This window comes from Rhincodon typus, chromosome 30, assembly GCF_021869965.1.
Source record: "Rhincodon typus isolate 14 chromosome 30, sRhiTyp1.1, whole genome shotgun sequence".
NCBI lineage: Eukaryota > Metazoa > Chordata > Chondrichthyes > Orectolobiformes > Rhincodontidae > Rhincodon > Rhincodon typus.
Window position 1 is genome coordinate 34,555,532 of NC_063361.1, and position 24,640 is coordinate 34,580,171.

At 41.6% G+C, this 24,640-nt stretch overlaps 1 protein-coding gene across 5 annotated transcripts in view; it reads right to left on the reverse strand.

Moving 5' to 3' along the window:
• The window catches only part of LOC109919084 (calcium-binding and coiled-coil domain-containing protein 2-like), a 62,293-nt gene extending 39,418 nt beyond the window's left edge, over positions 1-22,875 (reverse strand). For 3 of the 5 annotated variants that reach the window (XM_048614459.1, XM_048614460.1, XM_048614458.1), the window contains exons 1-6: positions 22,737-22,875; positions 22,579-22,625; positions 19,808-19,997; positions 9,670-9,769; positions 8,277-8,446; positions 795-953 (exon numbers count right to left, since the gene is read on the reverse strand). In XM_048614459.1, coding sequence (XP_048470416.1) covers positions 795-953; positions 8,277-8,446; positions 9,670-9,769; positions 19,808-19,987 — 609 coding nt within the window. In that variant the 5' untranslated portion in view covers positions 19,988-19,997; positions 22,579-22,625; positions 22,737-22,875. Of the gene's footprint in view, positions 1-794; positions 954-8,276; positions 8,447-9,669; positions 9,770-19,807; positions 19,998-22,578; positions 22,626-22,734 lie in introns of all 5 variants that reach the window. The other 2 variants (XM_048614456.1, XM_048614457.1) reach the window with 2 other exon arrangements.
• Positions 22,876-24,640: the final 1,765 nt, after the last annotated feature.

The following is a 24,640-nucleotide window of genomic DNA, read 5'->3' on the forward strand; positions in this document are numbered from 1 at the left end:
GGATTCTAGAACTAGGGGACATAGTCTGAGAATTAGGGCCAGACCATTCAAGACAGCTGTTAAGAAGCACATCTACACACAAAGGGTGGTAGATGTTTGGAACTCTCTTCCACAAAAGGCATTGGATGCTGGAGCAGCTGTTAAATTTTAAATCTGAGATATATAATTTTTTACTAAGCAAAAGTATTAAGAAATATGAGGCCAAAGGCAGGTATATGGAGTTAGGCCACAGTTTGCCGTGATGTCATTGAATGGTAGAATCGGCTCAAGGGGTTGAATGGCCTACTACTGTTCCAATATCGTGTCAGTTTAGGAATCAATCACATTCAGGACAACCTGGGCCCCAAGAGGATCACTAGCAGGCAGCAAGATCGAATTAAAATCAAAAAGCTCTTTCCGATTACTGATCTAAAAATATCCAGCGGTTTCATCTGCGGCTGCCTTTAGTTACAACAAGGCCCACATTAACTAGCAGCCAAAGGGGCAATAATATAGAAATAACTAAAACTATTTGGTCATGCTGTATGATGGACTGGAATCTGGTAACGGCACGACAACTCAGTATTCACAAGCCTTGGTAAATGGGGTTCTGTTTAATCTTAAAGGGTATATAAAACTTTGCAGATTTATTTTGCGAAACAAAGCTTTTAAATTCAGATATATAATTATTTAAAATTTAATTTCTGGTCTTTGAGCAACTTGGACTTTTTCACAGAAATAATTCTGATGCAGGAGGCCTAATGACAATGCCCAAGGTCATTAACTACACAGCGATTAGGAGAGCTTTAATGTACCTTATTCATCTCCAATGCTCTAAAATGTTCTTCCTTGTCTTGTTGTGCCTGTGTTTCAAACTCTTTGATCTTTTCTTTTAGGGCTGTGTTTTCCTCCACTAGTTTCACATTGCTGGCCTTCAAATCATCCTTCTCTCTTTCTGTTTCTTCAAGTTTGTCCTATTGCAGAAGTATTTCAGAAAAACAGAAAAGCATGAGACATATTTGGGAATGTTGGAATCATTGCAAAGTTTTCAGGAATATCATCCCCATCTCCCTTCAAATTGCACTGTGAAAATCTTAGGTACTGAAGCTAAAAAAAAACCCTGGTGACTCTTAACTGGCTATGCATTAAATATTTTGGAGTAATCGGAATCTGGAGAAGTTTTTATCATGAAACAAGTTTTTATAATGTCATAAAACCAAGGCGCAAGCAATGCCATATGCAGCTCCTGAAACTGCACTCGGATTTCACACCACCTCTTCTGAAGGAACTGACAACTGATTTATGGTTTAAAGGATACCAGCAACCAACAAGTGCCTCATGCCTCACCCGGGCAATTTTGGTCAGTTGCTAGAGGCCAACAGTATAAAACAAACAGTACTAATCTAAACAGTGTGCAGAAGCAGAGAGACCTGTGTGTTATATACCCAAGTTATTAACAGTGGTAAGACATGTAAAGAGAGCTGTTAATAAAGCATACTGTATTCTAGACTTCATAAATAGAGGCACAAAGTACAAGAGCAGGTAGGTTCTAATAAACTTATAAAAGACACCGGTTTGACCTCAGCTGGAATATCGTGTACAGTTCTGGGTGCCACATTGTAGGAAGGATGTGAACACATTAGAGAGAGTGCAGAAGAGGTTTATGAGAATGGCTCCAGTGATGGGAAACTTCAGTTATGAAGGTAAATAAGAGAAGTTGGAACGGTTTCCCTTGGATAAAGAAAGCTAAGAGAAGATCTGATGGAAATTTTCAAACTCATAAGGGGTCTGGGCACAGTGGATAGGGAAAAATGGACTCAGAATCAGAGGGCACTGGTTTAAAACAAGAACAGAAATTGCTGAAGAAACTCAGTAGGTCTGGCAGCATCTGTGGGAGAAAGCAGAGCTAATGTTTCGGTCCAGTTGCTGCCAGATATGCCGAGGTTCTCCAGCAATTTCTGTTTTTGTTTCAGATCTCCAGCATCCGCAGTTCTTTGTTTTATTGAAGACTTTTATAGATGGTTTACATAGTTATTCAAACCGACACTCCAGCAGTAATGATATAATCACTGGAAGCTAATTGAATGATAATGTAAAGACAATAACTAGAAAATAGGTTAGTCCAGGTGTGAGGGACTGAAGTATAATATCCACTGTACACAGGCAACAGTAAATTCCCATCATGTAACGGTGTTACTAATTTCTTGTTGTGACTCATTCCCATCCAATGTCCTGACAGCCACTCTCAGGAATACTGCAGTGATGGGACTTCTGCCTAATTAGGAACTGCTGACATGGCGACCTACCAAATTCCATCATTCCACCAAGACTAAGTGCCAGCTGGATGCCCAGTTGCTTCCTCACAGCAAATGAGAGATGCACAGGAGCAACCATTCCATTTTAAAAAGAATCTTCGTGCCTGCACTATGGTAATGGAAGTCTAACGACATTCCAGCATTCCTCAGACTCGTTTTACCTGAGAGAAAAAGTGATGGTGCACCACCAGGAGCATTCACAGCAAGATCTAGGAATGGAGACTAAGAAACATATGGGACTAGCCATCATGCTGAGAGTCATAGATAAAGGAAATGCAGGCTGCAAGACTCTTTTACGAGCATCACTGATTCAAAACATTTGCACCTTTGACTCCCGACAGATAAAAGTGCAGTCTTAACAGTCACACCAAGAAGCCCTGCAGTCTAATCTAACTTCCAGCAAACGTCGAAAAATAATCCCCCAGCTCTTAAAACAACCAGTCTACAAAATGTCAGCAATGTGACTGGGAGGGTTTCGAAGGGATGCATTGTACAAATTCCGACTTGAGGACCAGGTGACTTTAATTACTGCAATAAATTTAAACTGCTCAATCTCCAGTATGTCACAGTTCATGGACATTGAAATTATTCAGTGCTACCACAGCTAACTCCTGATCCCAATTAGTTTACTAAGCCACACCCTGTTAAAATCAGAAGCTCCCTACAGTAGGTAAGAAAGTAAAGCCTGCTCAGTTTTTTTGAAAACAATGTCTTGTCTCTGCCCTAGCTGGTCATTCCAGTAGTCATGACCCTGCAGAGCTTCAACTACTCCCCATTATAACATCAAAACAAATTATTGCAGATGCTAGAAATCAGAAGTGACAACATAAAACGTTGGAAATACTCAGCAGGTTTTGCAACATCTGTAGGGTGTGAAACTGTTGATGTTTCAGTTTGATGATCTTTCAGCAGAACTAGGGAAAAATAGTTAGTCAGAGAAGTCTTTAAGCTAGAACTTAGGGTTAGGAAGAAAGGAGAAGACAAAATAAATGGAAGGTCTGTGATAGAGTGAAATGCAAGTGGAAAAAAAATACGAGGATTGATAAAAATGAAAGAGACGGTCAATGGTGTCAGCTGCAGCTCAGTTAGGAGAGATATTGCCCGAGAGTTGAAAAACTGAGATCAAGACCTATTCCAACATTTAAATGCAAAAATCAAATGATTTTTTTTTTTAAAAACTCAGGAAGAGAGATGGTGTCTGTCAGATAAGACCCATTCGGAGCCCTCGGAGATGGATGTGAAGAATCCATGACAATGCTTGGAAGAAAAGCAGGACAGTTCTCCTTATTGTCCTGCATCCCTCAGCCAACATCATCAAAACAGATGATCAGGTTATTATCACCTGTCATTTGAGGGAGTTTACCCAGTACAAAGTGACAGCCACTTTTCCTATATTAATAAAGTGATAAAAGTGTTTCAGTAATTACAAAGTGTTTTGAGAAGTCAGTGATCTTGAAAGACGCTATAAAAAAGTTTAATTTATTAAACAAAAATGAGAAATAAAGAAAATTTTAAAAATTTCACTAGATGCATCATAAATGAGAATAACACAACTACCACAAGATGTCAGCTTAAAAAAGGGGGAGGGGGTTGGTTGTTATTGGAAATTGTAGAAACTCAACAACAGACCTAGACGTGGGTGCTGTTGAGCCTACGTTGAATTTCAGTGGAACAGTGTAGGAGGTTAAGGATGGGATAAGATTGGAATGAGACGGAGAACTAAATCCACTACTACAAGCTCTTCAAGTGCTGAAGAGATCATGAACTGATTTTCAAAAGCGATGGGCGACTGTAGGCTAATCATTAGCTGAAGGAGGACAGAAACTCCAGCAACCACCACCAGGTTCTGCCTATACCACTGTAACTATCATTGGCACAATTCTGAAAGCTGTTGATAGAGTCGTAGAGTCAAACGGCACGGAAACAAACCTTTTGGTAGGTGAGACTATCTCGGATGCAAAATCTCCAGATTGATTTTTTTTTCTATTCATTTGTGGGATGTGAGCATCCCTGGCTGGGCCAGCATTTCTTGTCCATCCCTAGTTGCCCTTAAGAAGGTGGTGGTGAGCTGCCTTATTGAATAGCTGCAGTCCTCCTGTTGACCCACAAAGCTATTAGGGAGGGAATTCCAGGATTTCAAGCCAGCGACAGTGAAGGAACAGTGATATGTTTCCAAGGCAGGGTGGTGAGTGGCTTGGAGGGAAACTTGGAGATGGTGGTGTTCCCATATGTCTGCTGCCCTTGTCCTTCTAGATGGAAGTGGTCATTGGTTTGGAAGGTGCTGTCGAAGGATCTTTGATGAATTTCTGCAGTGCATCTTGTAGATAGTACACATTGCTGCTACTGAACGTTGGCGGCGGAGGGAGTGGATGCTTGTGGATGTGGTGCCAATCAAGCGGGCTGCTTTGTCCTGGATGGTGTCAAGCTTCTTGAGTGTTGTTGGGGCTGCACTCATCCAGGAAAGTGGGGAATATTCAATCACACTCCTGACTAGATGGTGGACAGGGGGCTTTGAGGAGTCAGGAGATGAATTACTCACCGCAGTATTCCTAGTTTCTGGCCTGCTCTTGTAGCCAGTGTGTTTATGTGGTGAATCCAGTTGAATTTCTGGTCAGTAATAACACCCAGGATGTTGACAGTGGGGGATTCAGCGATGGTAACACCATTGAATGTCAAGGGATGGTGGTTGGATTGTCTCTTATTGGTGATGATCATAGCCTGGCATTTGTGTGGCACGAATGTCATTTGCCACTTGTCAGCCCAAGCCTGGATATTGTCCAGATCTTGTTGCATTGGAACATGGGCTATCGGAGGAGTCATGAATGGTGCTGACCATTGCACAATCATCGGCGAACATCCCCACTTCTGACCTTATGATAGGGAGAAGGTCATTGATGAAGCAGCTGAAGATGGTTGGGCCGAGGACACTACCCTGAGGAACTCCTGCAGAGATAGACTGGAGCTGAGATGATTGACCTTCAACAACCATGACCATCTTCCTATGTGTCAGGTATGATCCCAACCATCTTCGGCTGCTTCATCAATGACCTTCTCTCTATCATAAGGTCAGAAGTGGGGATGATCACCGATGATTGCGGAACGGTCAGCACCATTCATGACTCCTCCGATAGCCCATGTTCCAATGCAACAAGATCTGGACAATATCCAGGCTTGGGCTGAAGAGTGGCAAATGACATGCACGCCACACAAATGCCAGGCTTTGACCATCACCAATAAGAGACAATCCAACCACCATCCCTTGACATTCAGTGGTGTTACCATCATTGAATCCCCCACTGTCAACATCCTGGGTGTTATCACTGACCAGAAACTCAACTGGATTCACCACATAAACACAGTGGCTACAAGAGCAGGCCAGAAACAATGCCTCCAATACCCAATGATTCCAGTTTTGCTAGGGCTCCTTGAAGCCACTCTCAGTCGAGTACAGTCTTGATATCAAGGGCTGTCACGCTCACCTCACCTCTAGAATTCAGCTCTTTTGTCCATGTTCGAACCAAGGCTGTAATGAGGTCAGGAGCTGAGTGGCCCTGGCGGAACCCAAACTGGGCATCACTCAGCAGGTTATTTCTGAGCAGGTGCTGCTTGATAGCACTGTTGATGACACCTTCCATCACATTATTGTTGATTGAGATTAGATTGATGGGGTGGTAATTGGCCAAGTTGGATTTGACATACTTGGGTAACTTTCCACATTGTCAGGTAGATACCAGTGTTGTAACTGTACTGGAGCAGCTTAGCTAGGGGGATTGGCAAGTTCTGGAGCACAAGTCTTCAGTACTATTGCCGGAATGTTGTCAGGGCCAGTAGCCTTTGCAGTATACAGTGTCTCCAACCATTTCTTGATATCACGTAGAGTGAATCGAATTGGCTGAAGACTAGTATCTGTAATGCCGGGGATCACTGGAGGAGGCCGAGATGGATCATCTACTTGGCACTTCTAGCAAGTACGTCCTTTAGGACCTAACCAGCTCAAACAGTGGTACTGCTGCCAAGCCACTCTTGGTGGTGAACATCGAAATCCCACACAAAGAGTACATTTCGTGCTCTTGCCATCCTCAGTGCTTCCTTTAAGTGTTGCTCAACATTGAGGAGTACCGATTCATCAGCTGAGGGAGGACGGTATGTGGTAATCTGCAGGTTTCCTTGCCCATGATTAACCTGAAGCCATGAGACTTCATGGGGTACAGAGTTAACATTGAGGACTCCTACAGCAACACCCTCCCGACTGTGTACCACTGTGCCGCCACCGCTGATGGGTCTGTCCTGCCGGTGAGACAGGACATATCCAGGGACGGTGATGGTGGTGTCTGGGACATTGTCTGTAAAGTCTGATTCTGTGAGAATGACTATATCAGGCTGTTGCTTAACTAATCTGTGAGACAGCTCTCCCAACTTTGGCACTAACCCCAGATGTTAGCAAGGACTTTGCATGGTCAACAGGGCTGTTTCTGCCATTATCTTTTCCAGTGCCATTGTTGATACCAGGTAATCCGTTCGGTTTCATTTCTTTGAGACGTTGTAGCAATTGGTACAACTGAGTGGCTTGCTCGGCCATTTCAGATGGCAATTGAGAGTCAACCACATTGCTGTGGGTCTGGAGTCACATGCAGGCCAGACCAGGTGAGGGTGGCAGATTTCCTTCCCTGAAGGGCATGGGAGTGAACCAGATGTTTTTTTCCGAAAATGGGCAATGATTTCACGGTGATCAGTAGATTCTTAATTCCAGACTTTTTAAAAATTTATTGAATTCAAATTCCACCATCTGCCACGGTGGGATTCGAACCTGCGTCCCCAGAACACTAGCTGGGTTTCTGGATTAATACTCTAGCAATAATACCAATAGGCCATTGCCTACCCCTAAATGTCTGAATTGATAACGAGTTGGCAAATAAAATTTCCAGAGTGTGATCTGCATTTGCCCATTTATGCAAGAGATGGTGAATGAACAGAGGTATCAGACTTACTGTGTACAAAGTTACAGTAATGTCTATCCTTCTATATGCATAGACACATCATACCAACTTCAGTCATCTTAAGCAGATATTCATGAAACATCATGGATATCCAATGTGAATTCAAAGTGGTCAGGTCTGAGGTACTTTGGAGATCAGAAAAGTCAGAAATTGAAGCACTCATCATCATAGTCCAGCTCAGATGAAATACTGTATATCTAGCTTGTATGGCTGGGGAGATCATAAACTTGGACACTGTCTGTCGGTTAGGACAAGATAAACAATCATGGTTTCTTGAAGATGAACCTCCAGCAATGTCATTTTCCACCATAGATTGGGAGAAAAGTACAGGTTGGAACTTACCTGGGGACCAATATCAAGTAGCTACATGGTTTCCTTTGAAGAATACAGGTAGCTAAGGACAGAAAGCAAGCTAGAAAGACCAGGCAGTCTCAACAGAACGAGTCAATCCATCCTTGCCCATACTGTGAAAAGCTAGATACATCTGCAATGAGGCTCCATAGACACATTAGAATGCACATATTAGATAATCCTGCACTTCCAAGAAACAGTGAAAGTAAAGGAAAATCAATGAAGATAATGCCAACCAAGATCTGACACTGATCTAGAGGAGAAAATAATAGAAGAGATAATTGAAAGAGGTAGGTATGAAAGAGAGCGAGGTAATGGGACATTAGGTTAAGAGTTCCAGTGCTTACAGCCTTGACATTTGTAGGCACAGTTAACGGCAGACCAACAGAAATTGGGAATGCACAAGCAGCCAAAAGTGGAGCAGTATAGAGTTCTTGGAGGGTTCTAAGCCAGGATCGCAAAATTAGACTTCAAAAATAGTAATGTCTTTGAATGTAATTAATAATTTGGTGATTTTATCCTTTAAGGGATGAAATCATTTACACCAAGTGGAGAATCTCCTCATATTAATCCTACTCATGTGTAATAAGCTTCAAAACCAGATGGTGTGTGTACCATCATAAAGGGGACTCACTTGGGTAGTGATGATGAGCATTTCTTGGCTGAAATCATTGTCCAGGTGGTCAGACAAGCTAGAATGAGCCGGTTTGAATCCAAAAGGTGTACTGGCCCCACGAATTTCCCCCTTCTGAGTAACGTAGCAAAACTGGTAAAAGTCATTATAGTCTTTCGGAAGGTAGTAAGCTAGAACAGAAGGAGAATGTAGTCAGGCTCATGCATGTTAAGGAGCAGAAGTAGGCAATTCAGCCCCTCAAGCCTGCTCCATCATTTGATACGATTAAGAAATATAGTTTATATTCTTCACTAACAATGAATTAAAATCTTTTTCAAAACAGACAAGAACCCAAACACCACGTCTTCTCGATTCTTCAAACTACTATAACGGAAGTATCAACCCCAGTTCTTTTCTTTGCAACTCCGTACAAATTTTACAATCAATCAAGATCACATTCCGAATCAACTCTTATTCAAACTACTTACATTTTGACTGGTTTGTCTACAATAAGAGATGCCTACAAAGAAATTACTCAAAGTTGAAGGAGCAGGAGTAGGCAATTCAGCCCCACAAGCCTGCTCTTCCATTTAACATAATCATGGCTGATCTCGTCACAGCCTCAACTCCATTTTTCTGCCTGCTCCCCACACCCCTTTATCCCATTACTAATTAAAAATCTGTCCATTTCCTCCTAAAGTTTATTCAATGTACCAGCATCCACTGCACTTTGGGGTAGTGAATTCCACAGATTCACAACTCTTTAAAATAAATGATCTTTTATCTCAGTTTTAAATCTGCCATCCCTCAGCCTAAAACTCTGATCTCTCATTCTAGATTTCCCCACAAAGGAAAACATTTACTCTATGTCTATTTTGTTAATCCTCTCTAATCATCTTATATACCTCAATTACACCTCCTTTCATTATTAGATCTTTTCAATGCATCTCCTGGCAACTGATCCTCCTGCCAGGGAAACAGTTTTTCACGATTTCCCAGTTGGAACAATACCCACCAGTTCTCCAGGGTGGTGTAGTGACAGCAGCATCTTGCAAGTTTTGTGCAATTGTGTTTCAGAAATGCGACCAGTTAGTTGGTTGGTTCAACTTGCAGGCCAATCCTATGGGGCCAACGTGAGTGATCAAATGGTCTTAGGCAACTGCCTTCCATTGTGAGCAGGAGGATGAGAAACCTTGTGAAAGAACACTTTTGTTTTCCAGAAGTCTGAGTATTTCTCCAGACACCATGGCTCAAATTTATTATCAAGTAACATGACCTTAAATCCCATTGCAGGTGGTTTGGAATCTTAAATTTGTTTTAAAAGAATCTGAAACTTAGATTTCATTATACTGGAAGATTGCAAGGTTTTGGAAACACACAAACTTATTGAAGTTCTTTGTCAAAAGAAAGTTACCTTCAAATGTCACTTGCTGCTGTCGCTCTACTTGGTTGTCTTCCTTTGGGAGGGGAGCCCAAACAAAAGTGTGATAATCACGAGCTGTACTCCAACCAACCTTGAATAAAAGAACCACATTGCTAAAATATTCCCACTGCAAACAGCTGTCTAAATGCATTCAGGTAACAAAAATAAGAATAGCAGAAGCAATTTATTTCCATATAGTTCATTACCTTGTCAGGAAATTCAGCAGTTGAAGAGGTGAGAGGAACGAAACAACAGTTGGAGAGGGGCTAGTCCCACCTTGCCAAAACAGATTATCTGGTGGGACCTCGCGATGTGCAAATTGACTGCTGTGTTTTCCATTTTGTAATAGCAATGACATTTCAAAAGTACACTACTACTAATAAGATATTCAGGGCCACAGTTTAAAATCTCATTGGAAAGATGGCACTGTTGATCATACTGCATACCCTTAACATAGCTTGAATATGCACCCAGGGTAAATTCTTAATGGATACAAGGTGGGATAGCTGCATTACGCTGACATGACAGCAAGATATAAATGAAACTCCTAAAACCACTGTAGAAGTTAAAGAATTTCTGTCAAATCAATCAGATAATAGAAAATAACCAAGGTGAGGTTGAGTTTTCTTTAGAGTAGGTAACTAAGTTTTTTGCAATATCAGAGGAGCAGGAAAGCTGACGTTTTGGGTTGAAACGTCAGCTTTCCTGCTCCTCTGATGCTGCCTGGCCTGCTGTGTTCCTCCAGCTCCACACTGTTATCTCTGACTCCAGCATTGGCAGTTCTTACTATCTCTGAGTTTTTTTGCAAGACTTCTTCCTCAATCTTTATTAAACATGTCCAACACAACAACAAAAGTATGTGGATAAAGATTGTTTCAAAGACAATCACGCTGGACTCAAAATGCTAACTATTTCGGTCCCCACAAATACTGCCAGACTGCCGAGTTCTCCAGCACTTTTTATTTTTATCTCTTATTTCCTGAGTCAGCTTTTACCTTTTGAAAACGTTGATTTGGAAAAAGAATCCAAAGTCTGGGAAGTGTAACAAGCTGGGAGAAATCATTGCTTCATTCAAAATGCCCACTATCCTTTTTAAAATATAAAATTGGCCTTCTTGATCAATTTTGTGTTTCTTACATTAATTTGAGGTGCAAGGTTTGCTTTGAGCAGTTGGAACTCAAATGGTTTTTCTTCATTGCTGGCATTCTTTGAGACAGTTGGAACATTCTTATTCTTATACTCATTGGAATTTAGAAGAATGAGGAGGGATCTTATAGAAACATATAAAATTATGAAGGGAACAGATAAGGTAGAAGCAGGGAGATTGCTTCCACTGGCAGGTGAAACTAGAACGAGGGGACATCGCCTCAAAATAAAGCACAGCAGATTTAGGACTGCATTGAGGAAGAACTTCTTCACCCAAAGGGTTGTAAATCTGTGGAATTCCCTGCCCAGTGAAGCAGTTGAGGCTACCTCGTTGAATGTTTTTAAGGCAAAAATTGATAGATTTTTGAACAGTAAAGGAATTTAGGGTTATGGTGAGTGGGTGGGCAAGTGCAGCTGACTCCACGAAAAGATCAGCCAGGGTCTTAGTGAATAGCAGAGCGGGCTTGATGGGCCAGATGACCTACTTCTGCTCCTATGTTATTACGCAAACTTGATGACTGTGTTCAATAGACTAAGCTTATCCAACGTATCTGGCTACCTAAATCATCAGCCGGATCTTCTGGTTTCCAGGCAATCGGAAACAGGATATACCCCATAAAGGTACACAATGGGACCTCTCAAAAGGTCCCTATGCAATGGCCACATGGGAATTGCCCAGGCAGTTTAAACTTCTAATTGGCAATTACTCTGCATTCAAATCCCTCCAACAATGTCTACAGCGGTGAGTTCTGGAGTCAGTGAATTTTGAGGGTTTCAATTCATTTGCTTGGATAGTTGCCCAAGGATTGTTGGGCAACAATAAACATTTAACTCTTGTGTAACACCCCCCTCACTACCTGACTGTACAACAACACTCCCTTGTACAACCCAACAATCTCCTGGCTACCCCCTCAATCCAACCCAACTCACTTTAATCGACATATCAACCCACCCCCCTTATTTATCCACCTGCCAGCCCATCTTTTCACCAATTACTTTACAATTTTAACTTCTATCCATAGTGCCTCAAGGAGACTTTGGGCATTTACACACAAGTGTGTACTACTGGACTATGGGAACCAGTAATGGAAAATGAGAGGGATCCTCCACACTCCTGGGTGCGTAGATTCCTGCATTTGGTGAGTTTCAAGGGATCCTTCATTTGATATCAGAAAATTGGAGGCAAGAAACTGTGAAATATTTTTACAGAGATAGTAGGAACTGCTGATGCTGGAGAATCTGAGATAACATGGTGTAGAGCTGGATGAACACAGCAGGCCAAGCAGCATCAGAAAATTTTCTGAAGAAGGGTCTAGACCTGAAACGTCAGCTTTCCTGCTCCTCTGATGCTGCTTGGCCTGCTGTGTTCATCCAGCTCTACACCTTGTTATCAATGCAATATTATGCCTGGTTTGCTCTGGAATTGGGGATTCTGACCCATATTAGAAGGTTTGGGCCTCAATGATAGCACTGAAAATTCAGAATCAACTAATTCAACAGAAAATTTAATATCAGGTTAAGGCATGATGAGCTGATATCAACAAGAGCTATAACAGGGATTGTTCAGCTGACATGAAAGAAACAAGTGGGATTTGTATCTTCAATCATTGGACAATGACTCCTCTTCAGAAGTGTACAATTGACAGGACTGAGGCTGGCCATCAAGACCCTGCAGGTAACAGAGCCTGTTAACACACTCTGACCTCATGCTAACATGAATACTGCTTACTCTTGTGAAATGCTGGGGTTCAGCCAGTGCCCATGTAACGATATGTCAAAATATCCAAGGGTACCAGACTATTTGGAATGACAGACAGGAAGGTAAGGGAGGTGGTGTAGCTCTGATATTCAATGATGACATCAGGGCGGTGCTGAGAGATGGTATAGGTTCTATGGAGAATGAGGTTGAATCCATTTGGGTGGAAATTAGAAATTCTAAGAGGAAAAAGTCACCGATAGGCATAGTCTATAGGCCACCAAATAATACCATCACATTGGGACGGGCAATAAACAAAGAAATAACTAATGCCTGTAAAAATGGTACGGCAATTACATGGGGGATTTTAATCTACATGTAGATTGGTCGAACCAGTTCGGTCAGGGTAGCCTTGAGGAGGAGTTCGTTGAGTGTATCCGTGATAGTTTTCTTGAACAGTATGTAATGGAACTGACGAGGGAGCAAGCTATCCTAGATCTAGTCCTGTGTAATGAGACAGGAATAATTAATGACCTCATAGTTAGGGATCCTCTTGGAAGGAGTGATCGCAGTATGGTTGAATTTAGAATACAGATGGAGAGTGTGAAGATAAAATCCAATACCAGGGTCCTGTGCTTGAACAAGGGGAACTACAATAGAATGAGGGAGGACTTGGCTAAAGTAGACTGGAAACAAAGATTTTATGGTGGGTCAGTTGACGAGCAGTGGAGGACTTTCAAAGCAATTTTTCAAAAAGTGCTCAGCAAAAGTATATTCCAATGAAAAGGAAGGACTGTAAGAAAAGGGGTAATCTGCCATGGGTGTCTAAAGAAATAAGGGAGGCTATCAAATTGAAAGAGAAGGCATACAAAGTGGCCAAAAACAGCATGAAACTAGAAGATTGGGAAAACTTTAAAGGTCAACAGAAAGCCACAAAAAGAGCTATAAAGAAAAGTAAGATAGAACATGAGAAAAAACTAGCACAGAATATAAAGACAGATAGCAAAAGTTTCTATAAATATATAAAATGAAAAAGAGTGACCAAAGTAAACGTTGGCCCTTTACAGGATGAGAAGGAGAATTTAGTTATGGGATATGATGAAATGGCCGAGGCATTGAACAGGTATTTTGTATCGGTCTTCACAGTGGAGGACACTAGTAACTTGCCAGTAATTGACAAAGAGACGAAGGTAGGTGAGGACCTGGAAACAATCATAATTACAGAAGAGGTAGTGTTGGGCAAGCTAATGGAGCTAAGGATTGATAAGTCTCCTGACCCTGATGGAATGCATCCCAGGGTACTAAAAGAGATGGCAGGAGAAATAGCAGGTGCACTGGCGGTAATTTTCCAAAATTCGCTGGACTCTGGGACAGTCCCAGCAGATTGGAAAACAGCAAATGTGACGCCACTGTTTAAAAAGGGAAGTAGACAAAAGATGGGGAATTATAGACCAGTTAGCTTAACCTCGGTAGTGGGGAAGATGCTTGAGTCTATTATCAAGGAAGAAATAGCAAGGCATCTTGATAGAAATTGTCCCGTTGGGCAGACACAGCATGGGTTCATGAAGGGCAGGTCATGCTTGACAAATCTTTTGGAATTCTATGAAGAGATTACCAGCGAGGTGGACAATGGGGACTCAGTGGATGTGGTGTACCTAGATTTCCAAAAGGCCTTCGACAAGGTGCCGCACAAGAGGCTACGGCATAAGATAAGGATGCATGGCATTAAGGGTAAAGTATTAGCATGGATAGAGGATTGGTTGACTAACAGGAAGCAAAGAGTGGGGATAAATGAGTGCTATTCTAGCTGGCAGTCAGTGACTAATGGTGTGCCTCAGGGATCGGTGTTGGGACCGCAATTATTTACAACTTATATAGATGATTTGGAGTTGGGGACTACGTGTAGGGTGTCAAAGTTTGCAGATGACACTAAGATGAGTGGCAGAGCAAAGTGTGCAGAGGACTGTGAAACTTTGCAGAGGAACATAGATACATTGAGTGAGTGGGCAAAGGTCTGGCAGATGGAATACAATGTAAATAAATGTGAAGTCATACATTTTGGTAGGAGTAATAGTAAAAAGGATTATTACTTGAATGGTAAAAAGTTGCAGCATGCTGTTATGCAGAGGGACCTGGGTGTCCTTGTGCATGAATCACAGAAGGTAGGTTTGCAGGTACAGCAAGTAATTAGGAAGGCAAATGGAATTTTGTCCTTCATTGCTAAAGGGATTGAGATTAAAAGCAGAGAGGTTATGTTGCAGCTGTACAAGGTGCTGCTGAGGCCACACCTGGAGTACTGTGTGCAGTTTTGGTCTCCTTACTTGAGAAAGGATGTACTGGCACTGGAGGGGGTGCAAAGGAGGTTCACTAGGTTGATTCCGGAGTTGAGGGGGTTGGCTTATGAGGAGAGACTGAGTAGATTAGGATTATATTCATTGGAATTCAGAAGATTGAGGGGGGATCTTATAGAAACATATAAAATTATGAAGGGAATAGATAAGATAGAAGTAGAGAGGATGTTTCCACTGGCAGGTGAAGCTAGGACAAGAGGGCATAGCCTCAAGATTACAGGGAGCAGATTTAGGACTGAACTGAGAAGGAACTTCTTCACCCAGAGGGTTGTTAATCTATGGAATTCCTTGCCCAGTGGAGTAGTTGACGCTACTTCAGTAAACGTTTTTAAAGATAAGGTAGATATTTTTTTGAACAATAAAGGAATTAAGGGATACGTTGAGAACACGGGTAAGTGGATCTGAGTCCACGAAAAGATCTTATGATCTTATTGAATGGCGGAGCAGGCTCGAAGGGCCGGACGGCCTACTCCTGCTCCTAGCTCTTATGTTCTTATGAATCAATAGTCTCAGAGATGCTTTACTTGTTGTAAAGCAGTAATTAACTCAATTAGTATCGAGAAGCAACTTAATTTAAAGTCTGTCACTTTAGAAGGTAGTGAAAAAGCAGTCAGGTTAAGGAACAAGGAAGCATGGGAAGACTGGATGACATTTATTTTAATGCAAGGAATCTTGCAAGTAAGACAAATAAGTTGAGGGTGTTAATTAATGCATAGAGATGTGATATCATAGCTATCACAGAGACATGGTTGAGGGAGGGACAGGACTGACAGCACAATAACCCAGGATATATAATCTTTAGGTGAGATGGGGTGGGGGTGGCAAATGAAGTGTTGTCTTGCAATATTGTTCAAAGAGTCAATTACTGCAGTAAGGCGGCATGGTATCTTAGAAAATCCCTCAATTGGGGCCATATGAGTAGAACTTAAAATCAAAAAAGGGACAGTCACCTTTCTTGGGATATATTATAAATCCCAAAAGAGTCAGGGAGAATGGTAGACTGGTTAGTAAAGTTAGATCACATGGGATCCAGGGAGAGCTAGCCAACTTGGCACAAAATTGGCTTGATGGTAGGAGACATAAGATGGTGGTGGGGATCGTTTCTCAGACTGGAGGCCTGTGACCAGCGGTGTTCCATAGGGATCAGTGCTGGGTCCTCTACTGTTTGTCATTTATATAAATGATTTGGATGAGAATACAGGCAGCCTGGTTAGTAAGTTTGCGGATGACACCAAAATTACTGGTACAGTGGACAGTGAAGAAGATTACCTCAGAGTACAATGGGATTTTGATCCATTGGGCCAATGGGCAGAGGAGTGGCAGACGGAGGTTCATTTAAATAAATGTGAAGTGTTGCATTTCGGTAAGGCAAACCAGGGCAGAACTAATACACTTAATGGTAGGGGCCTGGGGATTGTTGTCGAACAGAGAGACTTAGGGGTTCAGGTACATAGTTCCTTCAAAGTGGAGTCGCAGGTGGACAGACTTTGACACACTTGCCTTCATTGGTCAGACCACTGAGTATAGGAGTTGGAATGTAATATTGCAGGTGTACAGGATATTGGTGAGGCCAATTTTGGAGTACTGTGTACAATTCTGGTCACCCTTCTATAGGAAGGATATTATTAAATTGGAAAGGGTGCAGTAAAGATTTACAGGAATGTTGCCTGGTCTGGAGGGTTTGAGATACAAGGAGAGGCTGGATAGGCTGGGACCTTATCTCCCTGGAGCACAGGAGGTTAATGGTTGAGCTTATAGAGGTTTATAAAATCATGAGGGGCACAGATAACGTAAATAGCAAAGGTCTTTTCCCTAGGGTAGACATGTTCAAAACTAGGGGGGAATAATTTTAAGGTGACAGGGGAAAGATTTAGAAGGGACATGAGGGGCAGCTTTTTCACACAGAGGGTGGTTTGTACTTGGCATGAACTGCCAAAGGAAATGGTAGATGCAGGTACAGTTACAACATTTAAAAGACATTTTGCCAAATACATGAATAGAAAAGGTTGAGGGATATGGACCAAATGGGACTAGTTCAGTTTTGGAAACTTGGTTGGTATGGATGAGTTGGACTGGAGGTCTGTTTCCATGCTGTATGACTCCATGCCTCTATAAGAGGGTAATAATAGGGGATTTCAACTTCTCAGCGTTAACTGGGATAGAGAAAGAGTGAAAGACTTAGAGGGGCCAGAATTGTTAAAACTTGCCCAGGAGACCTTTTTAAGCCGGCACGTAGAAAATCCTACAAGAGAGAGGGCAGTATTGGACCTAATTTTAGGGAATGAAGGTGGGCAAGTGAGAGTTGTGGTGTTGGGGGAGCATTTTGGTGATAGTAACTATAATTCAGTCAGATTTAAAGTTAATTATGGATCAGGACAAAGATCAATCAGAAATAAAGACTTGGAATTGGGGGAAAAGTCTGATTTTAATAAAGGCAGGATCTGACCAAAGTGAATAGAGAATAGCTGCTTAAAGGAAACTCTATACCAGAGCGGTGAGAGATATTCGAAAAGGTAATAGTAAAAGTGCAGGCTGGCATGTTCTGGTAAAGATGAAGGGTGGGACCAATAAGTGCAGAGAACACTGGATGTCAAGGGATGTACACAATTGGATAAGTGAAAAAGAAGCCTTTGGTAGATACCAAAAGCTCAAAACAACTGATGCTACAGAAGAGTATGGAAAGTGTACAAGGTTGCTGAAAAAAGAAATTAGAAGAGTGAAGAGGGGGCATGAAAAACACTGGTGGGCAACATTAAGGAAAATCCAAAGGCATTTCTAACTATATTAGGGGCAACAGAATAACCAGGGAAAGAGTAAGGCCCAAAGTGGCAATCTGTGTGTGGAGCCAGAAGAGACAGCTGAAGTTTTAAATGAGTACTTTACATCTGTATTCTTAATACAGAAAGATGATGTAGAGCTAGAAATCAAGGAGGGAGAATTGTGAAACAATTAAACAAATTAGCATTGACAGGGATGAGGTATTAGCTGTTTTATCAGTCTTAAAAGTGGATAAATCCCCAGGCCAGGATGAAATGTATCCAAGGCTGCTGTGAGAGGCAAGAGCAGAGATTGCTTGTAGTCTGAAATTAATTTCAAATCCCCTCTGGCCACAGGAGGAGTGTCAGAAGACCAGAGGGCAGCTAACATGGAAACTACAGGCCAGTAAGTCTAACATCTGTAGTAGAAAACTATTGGACAAAATTCTGAGGGACAGAATTAATCAAGGATAGTAGCAATGGCTTTGTAAAGGGAAGTTCATCTCTAACTAATTGGATTGAATTTTTCGAGGATGTGTAGATGAGGGCAGTGCAGTTGGTGTAGTCTACATGGACTTTTGTAAAGTTTCTGACAAGGTCTCAAATGGCAGACTGGTTAAGAAATGAAGAGGCCATGGATTCAGGGCAATTTGTCGAATTGAATCCAAAACTGGCTTAGTGTAAAAAAGCAAAGTTAACGGCCAAAGGGTGTTTTTATCACTGATACCTGTGTCCAATAGTGTAGCACAGACTTCAGTGCTGAATCTTCATTGTTTATTATGTACATTAATGATATAGACATGAATGTAGCAGGTATGGTCAATACATTTGATGACATAAAAATTGGTGATGTGGTAAATAGCCAGGAGGAAAGCCTCAGACTACAGGACGATATAGATGGACTGGCCAGATGGGCTGAACAGTGACAAATGAATTCAATAGTGAAAATTGAGAGGTAGTGCATTTTGGTAGGACTAACAAGGCAAGGGTGTCTGCAATGAATGGTAGGATCCTAGGATGTATAAAAAGAACAGAGAGAATGTCTTGGTGTGAATGCCCATGGATCCTTAAAAGAGGCAGGACAGGTAGAGAAGGTGGTTAAAATGGCATGTGGGATACTTACCTTTATTAGTCTAGACATTGACTACAAGAGTGAGGACGTTATGGTGGACCTGTATGTGGCATTAGTTAGGTCACAGCTGGAGTAGTGTGCAGTTCTGGTCACCGCACTATAGGAAGATTGTGACTGTGCTGCAGAGGGTATAGAAAGGATTCTCCAGGACGTGCCCTGGACTGGAGCAATTCAGTTATGAAGAGAGACTAGATAGGCAGGGGTTATTTTCCTTACAGCAGAAAGGCGAAGGGCGCATCTGATTGAGGTGTACAAAATTCTGAGGAGCATAGACAGGGTAATTAAGGAGAAACATTTTCCTTTAGTACAGGGGTCAATAATCAGGGAGCACAATTTTAAAGTAAGGAGCAGGATGCCTAGAAGGGATTCAAAAAAAAAAGAATCTTTCAGCCAGAAGTTGTTGATATCTGGAACTCACAGTCTGAAAAGGGTAGTTGAGGTAGGACTCCTCAAGACATTTTAAAAAAACTATTTAGATGAGCACTGGAAACACAACAGCATACAAGGCTAAAGGCCAAGTGCTGGAAAATGTAATAAGTAGATAGATGCTTGATGTGAGCCGAAGGGCCTCTTTTCATGCTATAAAAACACCCTGAATTATTAGTAATGATTGGAAAATCTAAAGAATTTGGGGGAGAATAAATATAAAACAAATTACATCATACACAACTACTTCTTGCCACTCCATGGTAGTACTCTCACCTTGGAGTCAGAAGATTATGGGTTCACGTGGACTCAAATCCAAATTTTGGCTGACCCTCTAGCATAGTAGATAGCAAGAACTGCAGATGCTGGAGTCAGAGATAACAAAGCGTGGAGCTGGAGGAACACAGCAGGCCAAGCAGCATCAGAGGAACAGGAAAGCTGACATTTTGTTTTGGGACTCTTCTCTTTTTCTGAAAAAGTGTCCCGACCCGAAACGTCAGCTTTCCTGTTTCTTTGATACTGCCTGGCCTGCTGTATTCCTCCAGCTCCACACTTTGTTAACTCTAGCATAGTACTAAGTTTTGTACTGTCAGATATGCCATACTTCAGATATCAGACCTACCTTGAAAATTCCAATCCAGTCTTTCTTATGGGCAACGATCCTGGGTGTCAGTGTGTAGTTGCATTTCACGGGAACATCTGTCATGTACACCTTTTCCACATTGACGAAGATAACCTGGGCAAAGGTGCTGGAATACAGCAATGAGATGTCGGTTTGTTGTTTTCCTTGATTTTCATTCATGGTGGCCAGCCTGACGGAATATAGAAAATGTGTTTACCAAATATTTGTGCCTATTGTGTCAGAGCAGTGGGAATATTCTGCAGTAGAGGAATGGGCACAATACAATAACTTGAGGAAAGGTCTTAAACTGGTTCCATACAACATTCTGACATAATACAGATATTTTCTAGTCAACCTGTTCAGGTGGGACTTGAACACTGCACCACAAGAGCTTTCTGACATAATACACTGAAAACCAGCCAATGCCTACTACCTGGGCCTTGGTGTTTCTGTTCAGTTTTTCACAGGCTTGAGGCTAGTTGTGAACTAACCCAGAACTACTGTGAGCCATAAATGAAGAATAATGTATTTTGAGGGATTACAGCAGCCTGATTGAGGGTTTGGAAAGGAATCAAAGTTGGTTCTAGAGAAAAATACAAATATAATAGGAAATGTTCTTATTCTGATATAAAATGATACAGCACACAGCAATACTGGTCAACTGTTTCTGAACAAAGTTCATAAGAACATCCATAATACAAGTATTAATTATGGATACAATAACACGTACCTCCAAATTTACATAGAAATTTTTCATTCACCAATAACTTGCATTTTAATAGCAGCACTGATGTAGTAAAACATCCCAAGATGCTTCACAGGAAGCTGTTAAAGAAAATTTAACACCAAGCTATATAAGGAAATATTATGGCAGATTATCAAAGAAATAGGATTTAAAGATCATCTTGAAAGGAGGAGACAGAAGTAGAAAGCTTTAAGGATAGAATTCCAGAGCTTAGACAATAAGCAATGAAAGGACCCTGCCAATGGCAGTACAATGTAAACTGAGAAATTGCAAGAGCACAGAATTGGAGAAGTGAAGGATTATGGACGCTGTTGGAAGGAGTTTATAGGGACAGGGGGAGAGCCATGGAGGAGTTTGAAAACATTGATGATGGTTTTAAAGTCAATACATTGTCAGACTGGGAAGCAATGTATATTAACATTCAAAGTAGAAGTGGTGATGAATTACATATAGAAACACAAAACAATCAGGGATAAAGAGATTCAGTTTGCACAGAAGGGAAGGGAAAGGAAGCCAAAAATCCAATTCCAGATCACCAGTGATCCTTGCCTGGAAGTATACCTGGATGAGAAGAGGACAGGGTCAGGCAAATACATGTTGAACACTGTGCTGTCACAAAGGACCATGGAAACCAGGAATTCATCCACCCAGAAAACCAGCAGTCAATTAAAATTTTCAGGTCTGAGATTGACAGGCATTTTTTGGGTAAGGGTATCAAAGAGATTGGAACCAAGGCAGGTGAGTAGAGTTGAGGTACAGATCAGCCATGATCTGATAAAATAATGAAATGGGATAAATAGCTTAATACTGACACACAATGGATGGGATTTCGTCACAATAAAAGTCATCCAGCTAGCCCTTCCAGCCTTCTTTATCATTCAACTCAATCAGGGATGATTTTCCTGCTCCAGTCCACCTTCCTAAACTAGCCCTATACCCCTTAGTACTCAAAATTCTATGATGCTTTGTCTTGAATGTACTCACCACCAACATCAAAGGCAACTAAGGACAGGCAACAGTCAGCAATGCCACATCCCATGAGTCAATAATAAAACAAAAATGAGCATCCACAGCTCTCTGGTCTTGAGGGTTCAAAAGATAAAAGGCAATTCTCTCCATCACAGTCCTAAATAGTCAACACCTTCTTCTGCAACTATGACCCCACATTCTGGATTCTTAGTCACAGAAACATTTTGCAGTATAGTCAAGTCCCTTAGAATACTGTTTCATTAAGGTCACTCCTCATTCTCTAAACCCCTGGTACTCAGATCGATCCACCCACCCTATCTCTCCTCACAGTCCAATCTCAAAATCCCAGTAACAAAATAAAAACCAGATGCTGTAAGTCAGAAACAAAAACAGAAATTGCTGGTAAAGCTCAGCAGGTCTGGTAGCACCTGTGAAGAGAAATTAAGAGTTCACGTTTCGGGTTGAGTGACTTTTCCAGCAATTTCTGTTGTTGATCCCAGTAACTAGTCTAGTCAGGAATAGCGGCCGACGGATAGGAAAGGTTTAGAAAGACAATGGACTGAACACAGCCAAACAGGACTTGTTTAGTTTAGGAAACCTGGTTGGCATGAACGAATTGGGCCGAAGGGCCTGTTTCCATGCTATATTACCCTATAACTCTAACGTGGTACACACTTCCCTGCTGCAGCCTCACTAAGTGCCCTGAATGATTACACTTGTATGTACAGATCCTTTCCACCATAAGCATAGGGCAAGGCAATTGGCTAGGATACAAGGAAATGGCTGTTTAGCCATGGAATTGTATCCCAACAAACAGACAACGCTTTCAGAAGTTGAAAATTAAATAAAAATAGGACATTTTCAAGTCGATCAGCCTTTAATAACAAATTGGAACTCATCACAAGTCAGTCTTCCGTTTAAAATAAAACCCATTTATTACCTGGGCTCGAACAGACTTCAAACTTATATTGACCTGCTTCTCAACATCATGATATACAAAGTTATCGTCAGTAACCATATAATGCAGAGAATAAAGTCTGTCTAAAGCAAAACTTACCGGAGTAAGGACTTCGAAACAGAGCTGACTGACACCAGGTTTAAAAACTGAAAGCAAAAGGGAGAATCTTTAACAAGCAACTACGCACTTACACATCATAAAGTTTAACTAAAATTTTAAAAGGCGGGGGAAACATTTTTTAATTAAAAAATACACACAAACTTTTCTGCCACGGGCCCAGGTTTTATTTTTCTCCTGGCGGAAAAAAAACTGAAAAGGTTGTATTTTATGAGACGCCGATTCCGTCACAAACCAGCAGCTGGGGCGAAGTGACAGCCGCTGTTGCCCAGGTGCACGCCGGGAGTTGTAGTTTTACCCATCACAGCCTCCCCCTTGTCACTGCTCATACTCGGAGTCGGTGGACTACAACTCCCGGACGCCTGCGCTTTGTTGTTTCCTTTTCTTGTTCGTTCGGTCTGAGTCAGAAAAAAAATCCTCGGGAAGGGCTTGTACCGAAACTGAATGCAAATAAGGATTTTACCTCTCCCTTTTTCCTAATCAGTTTCATGCAAAATAAGTTGAAACTTTTAAAAAAATTCTTCAACAAAAAAGTTTTGTGTTGTTTTTAAACTAAAAAGAATTTTGGAACATGAGAAATAAGAACAGGAGTTCCCCATAATGCTTTGATTCACGAAGGAACCTATCAATCTCAGTCTCACTTAATGTTCAACAATGGAGCGTCCATAGCCCTTTATGATACAGAGTTCCAAAGTTTCACAAATCTGAGTTAAAAATAACTTCTTCCCGTTGCTAAATAATTGACCTTTTATTCTGAGATTGTATTCTTGCGTTATAGGTTTCCCAGCTGGGAGAAACAAATCTCTCAACATATACTATGTCTTGCCTCGTCAGAATCATGTATTTTTTTAAAATGAGATCTCTTAGTCTTCTAAACTTCAGAGATTATAGGCCCAATTTATTTAGTTTCTCATCAGATATCCTGTCATGCAAGGAAGTGATTAAGTTTGAATTCTTGATTTGAGATTTTTAAAGTGACAAAGGTGATTGATGAAGGGAGAGCAGTGGACGTTGTCTATATGGACTTGACTAAGGCATTGGACGAGGTAGGCTGGTTAACAAGAATACAGGGAGAACTAGCTATTTGTATACCAAGATAACACAATGTGGAGCTGGAGGAACACAGCAGGCCAGGTAGCATCAGAGGAGCAGGAAGATGTTTTGGTTCAGGACCCCAACCCGAAATGTCAATTTTCCTGCTCCTCTGATGCTGCCCGGCCTGCTGTGTTCCTCCAGCTCCACGCTGTGTTATCTCTGCCACCAGCATCTGCAGTTTTACTATCTCTGAGTATTTTTATACCAAGTTGACCCTAAGCAGGTGATGGAGGGTTGCTTTTCAGACTGGAGGCTTGTGACCAGTGGTGTGCTGCAAGGATCAGGGCGGGTCCACTGCTTTTTGTCATTTATATCAATAATTTGGATGTGAATAAAGGAGGTATTGTTAGTAAGTTTGCAGATGACACCAAAATTGGTGGTATAGTGGATAGCAAAGAAGGTTACCTCAGAGTAAAATGGCACCTCAATCAGGTGGACCGAGGAGTGACATATGGAAATTAATCTAGATAAATATGAGGTGCTACATTTTGGTTGGGCAAATCAGGGCAGGACATATACACTTAATGGTAAGGACCGGGGGAGTGTTGCCGAATAAAGAAACCTTGGAGTGCAGGTTCATAGTTCCTTGAAAGTAGTGTCGCAGGTAGATAGTGTAGTGAAGAAGGCATTTGGAATGCTTGCTTTTATCAGACAGTGCGTTGAGTATAGGAGTTGAGAGGTCAAGTTGCAGCTGTACAGGACATTTGTTAGACCACTTTTGGAATACTGTGTTCAATATAGGTCTCCCTGCTATAGGAAAGATGTTGTGAAACTTGAAAGGGTTCAGAAAAAAATTACAAGGATGTTGCTGGGGTTGGAGGGTTTGAGCGATAGGGAGAGCAATAGGCTTGGGCTATTTTCCCTGGAGGGTCAGAGGCTGAAGGGTGACCTTACAGAAGTTTATAAAATCATGAGGGGCACAGATAGGATGAATACTCAAGGCCTTTTC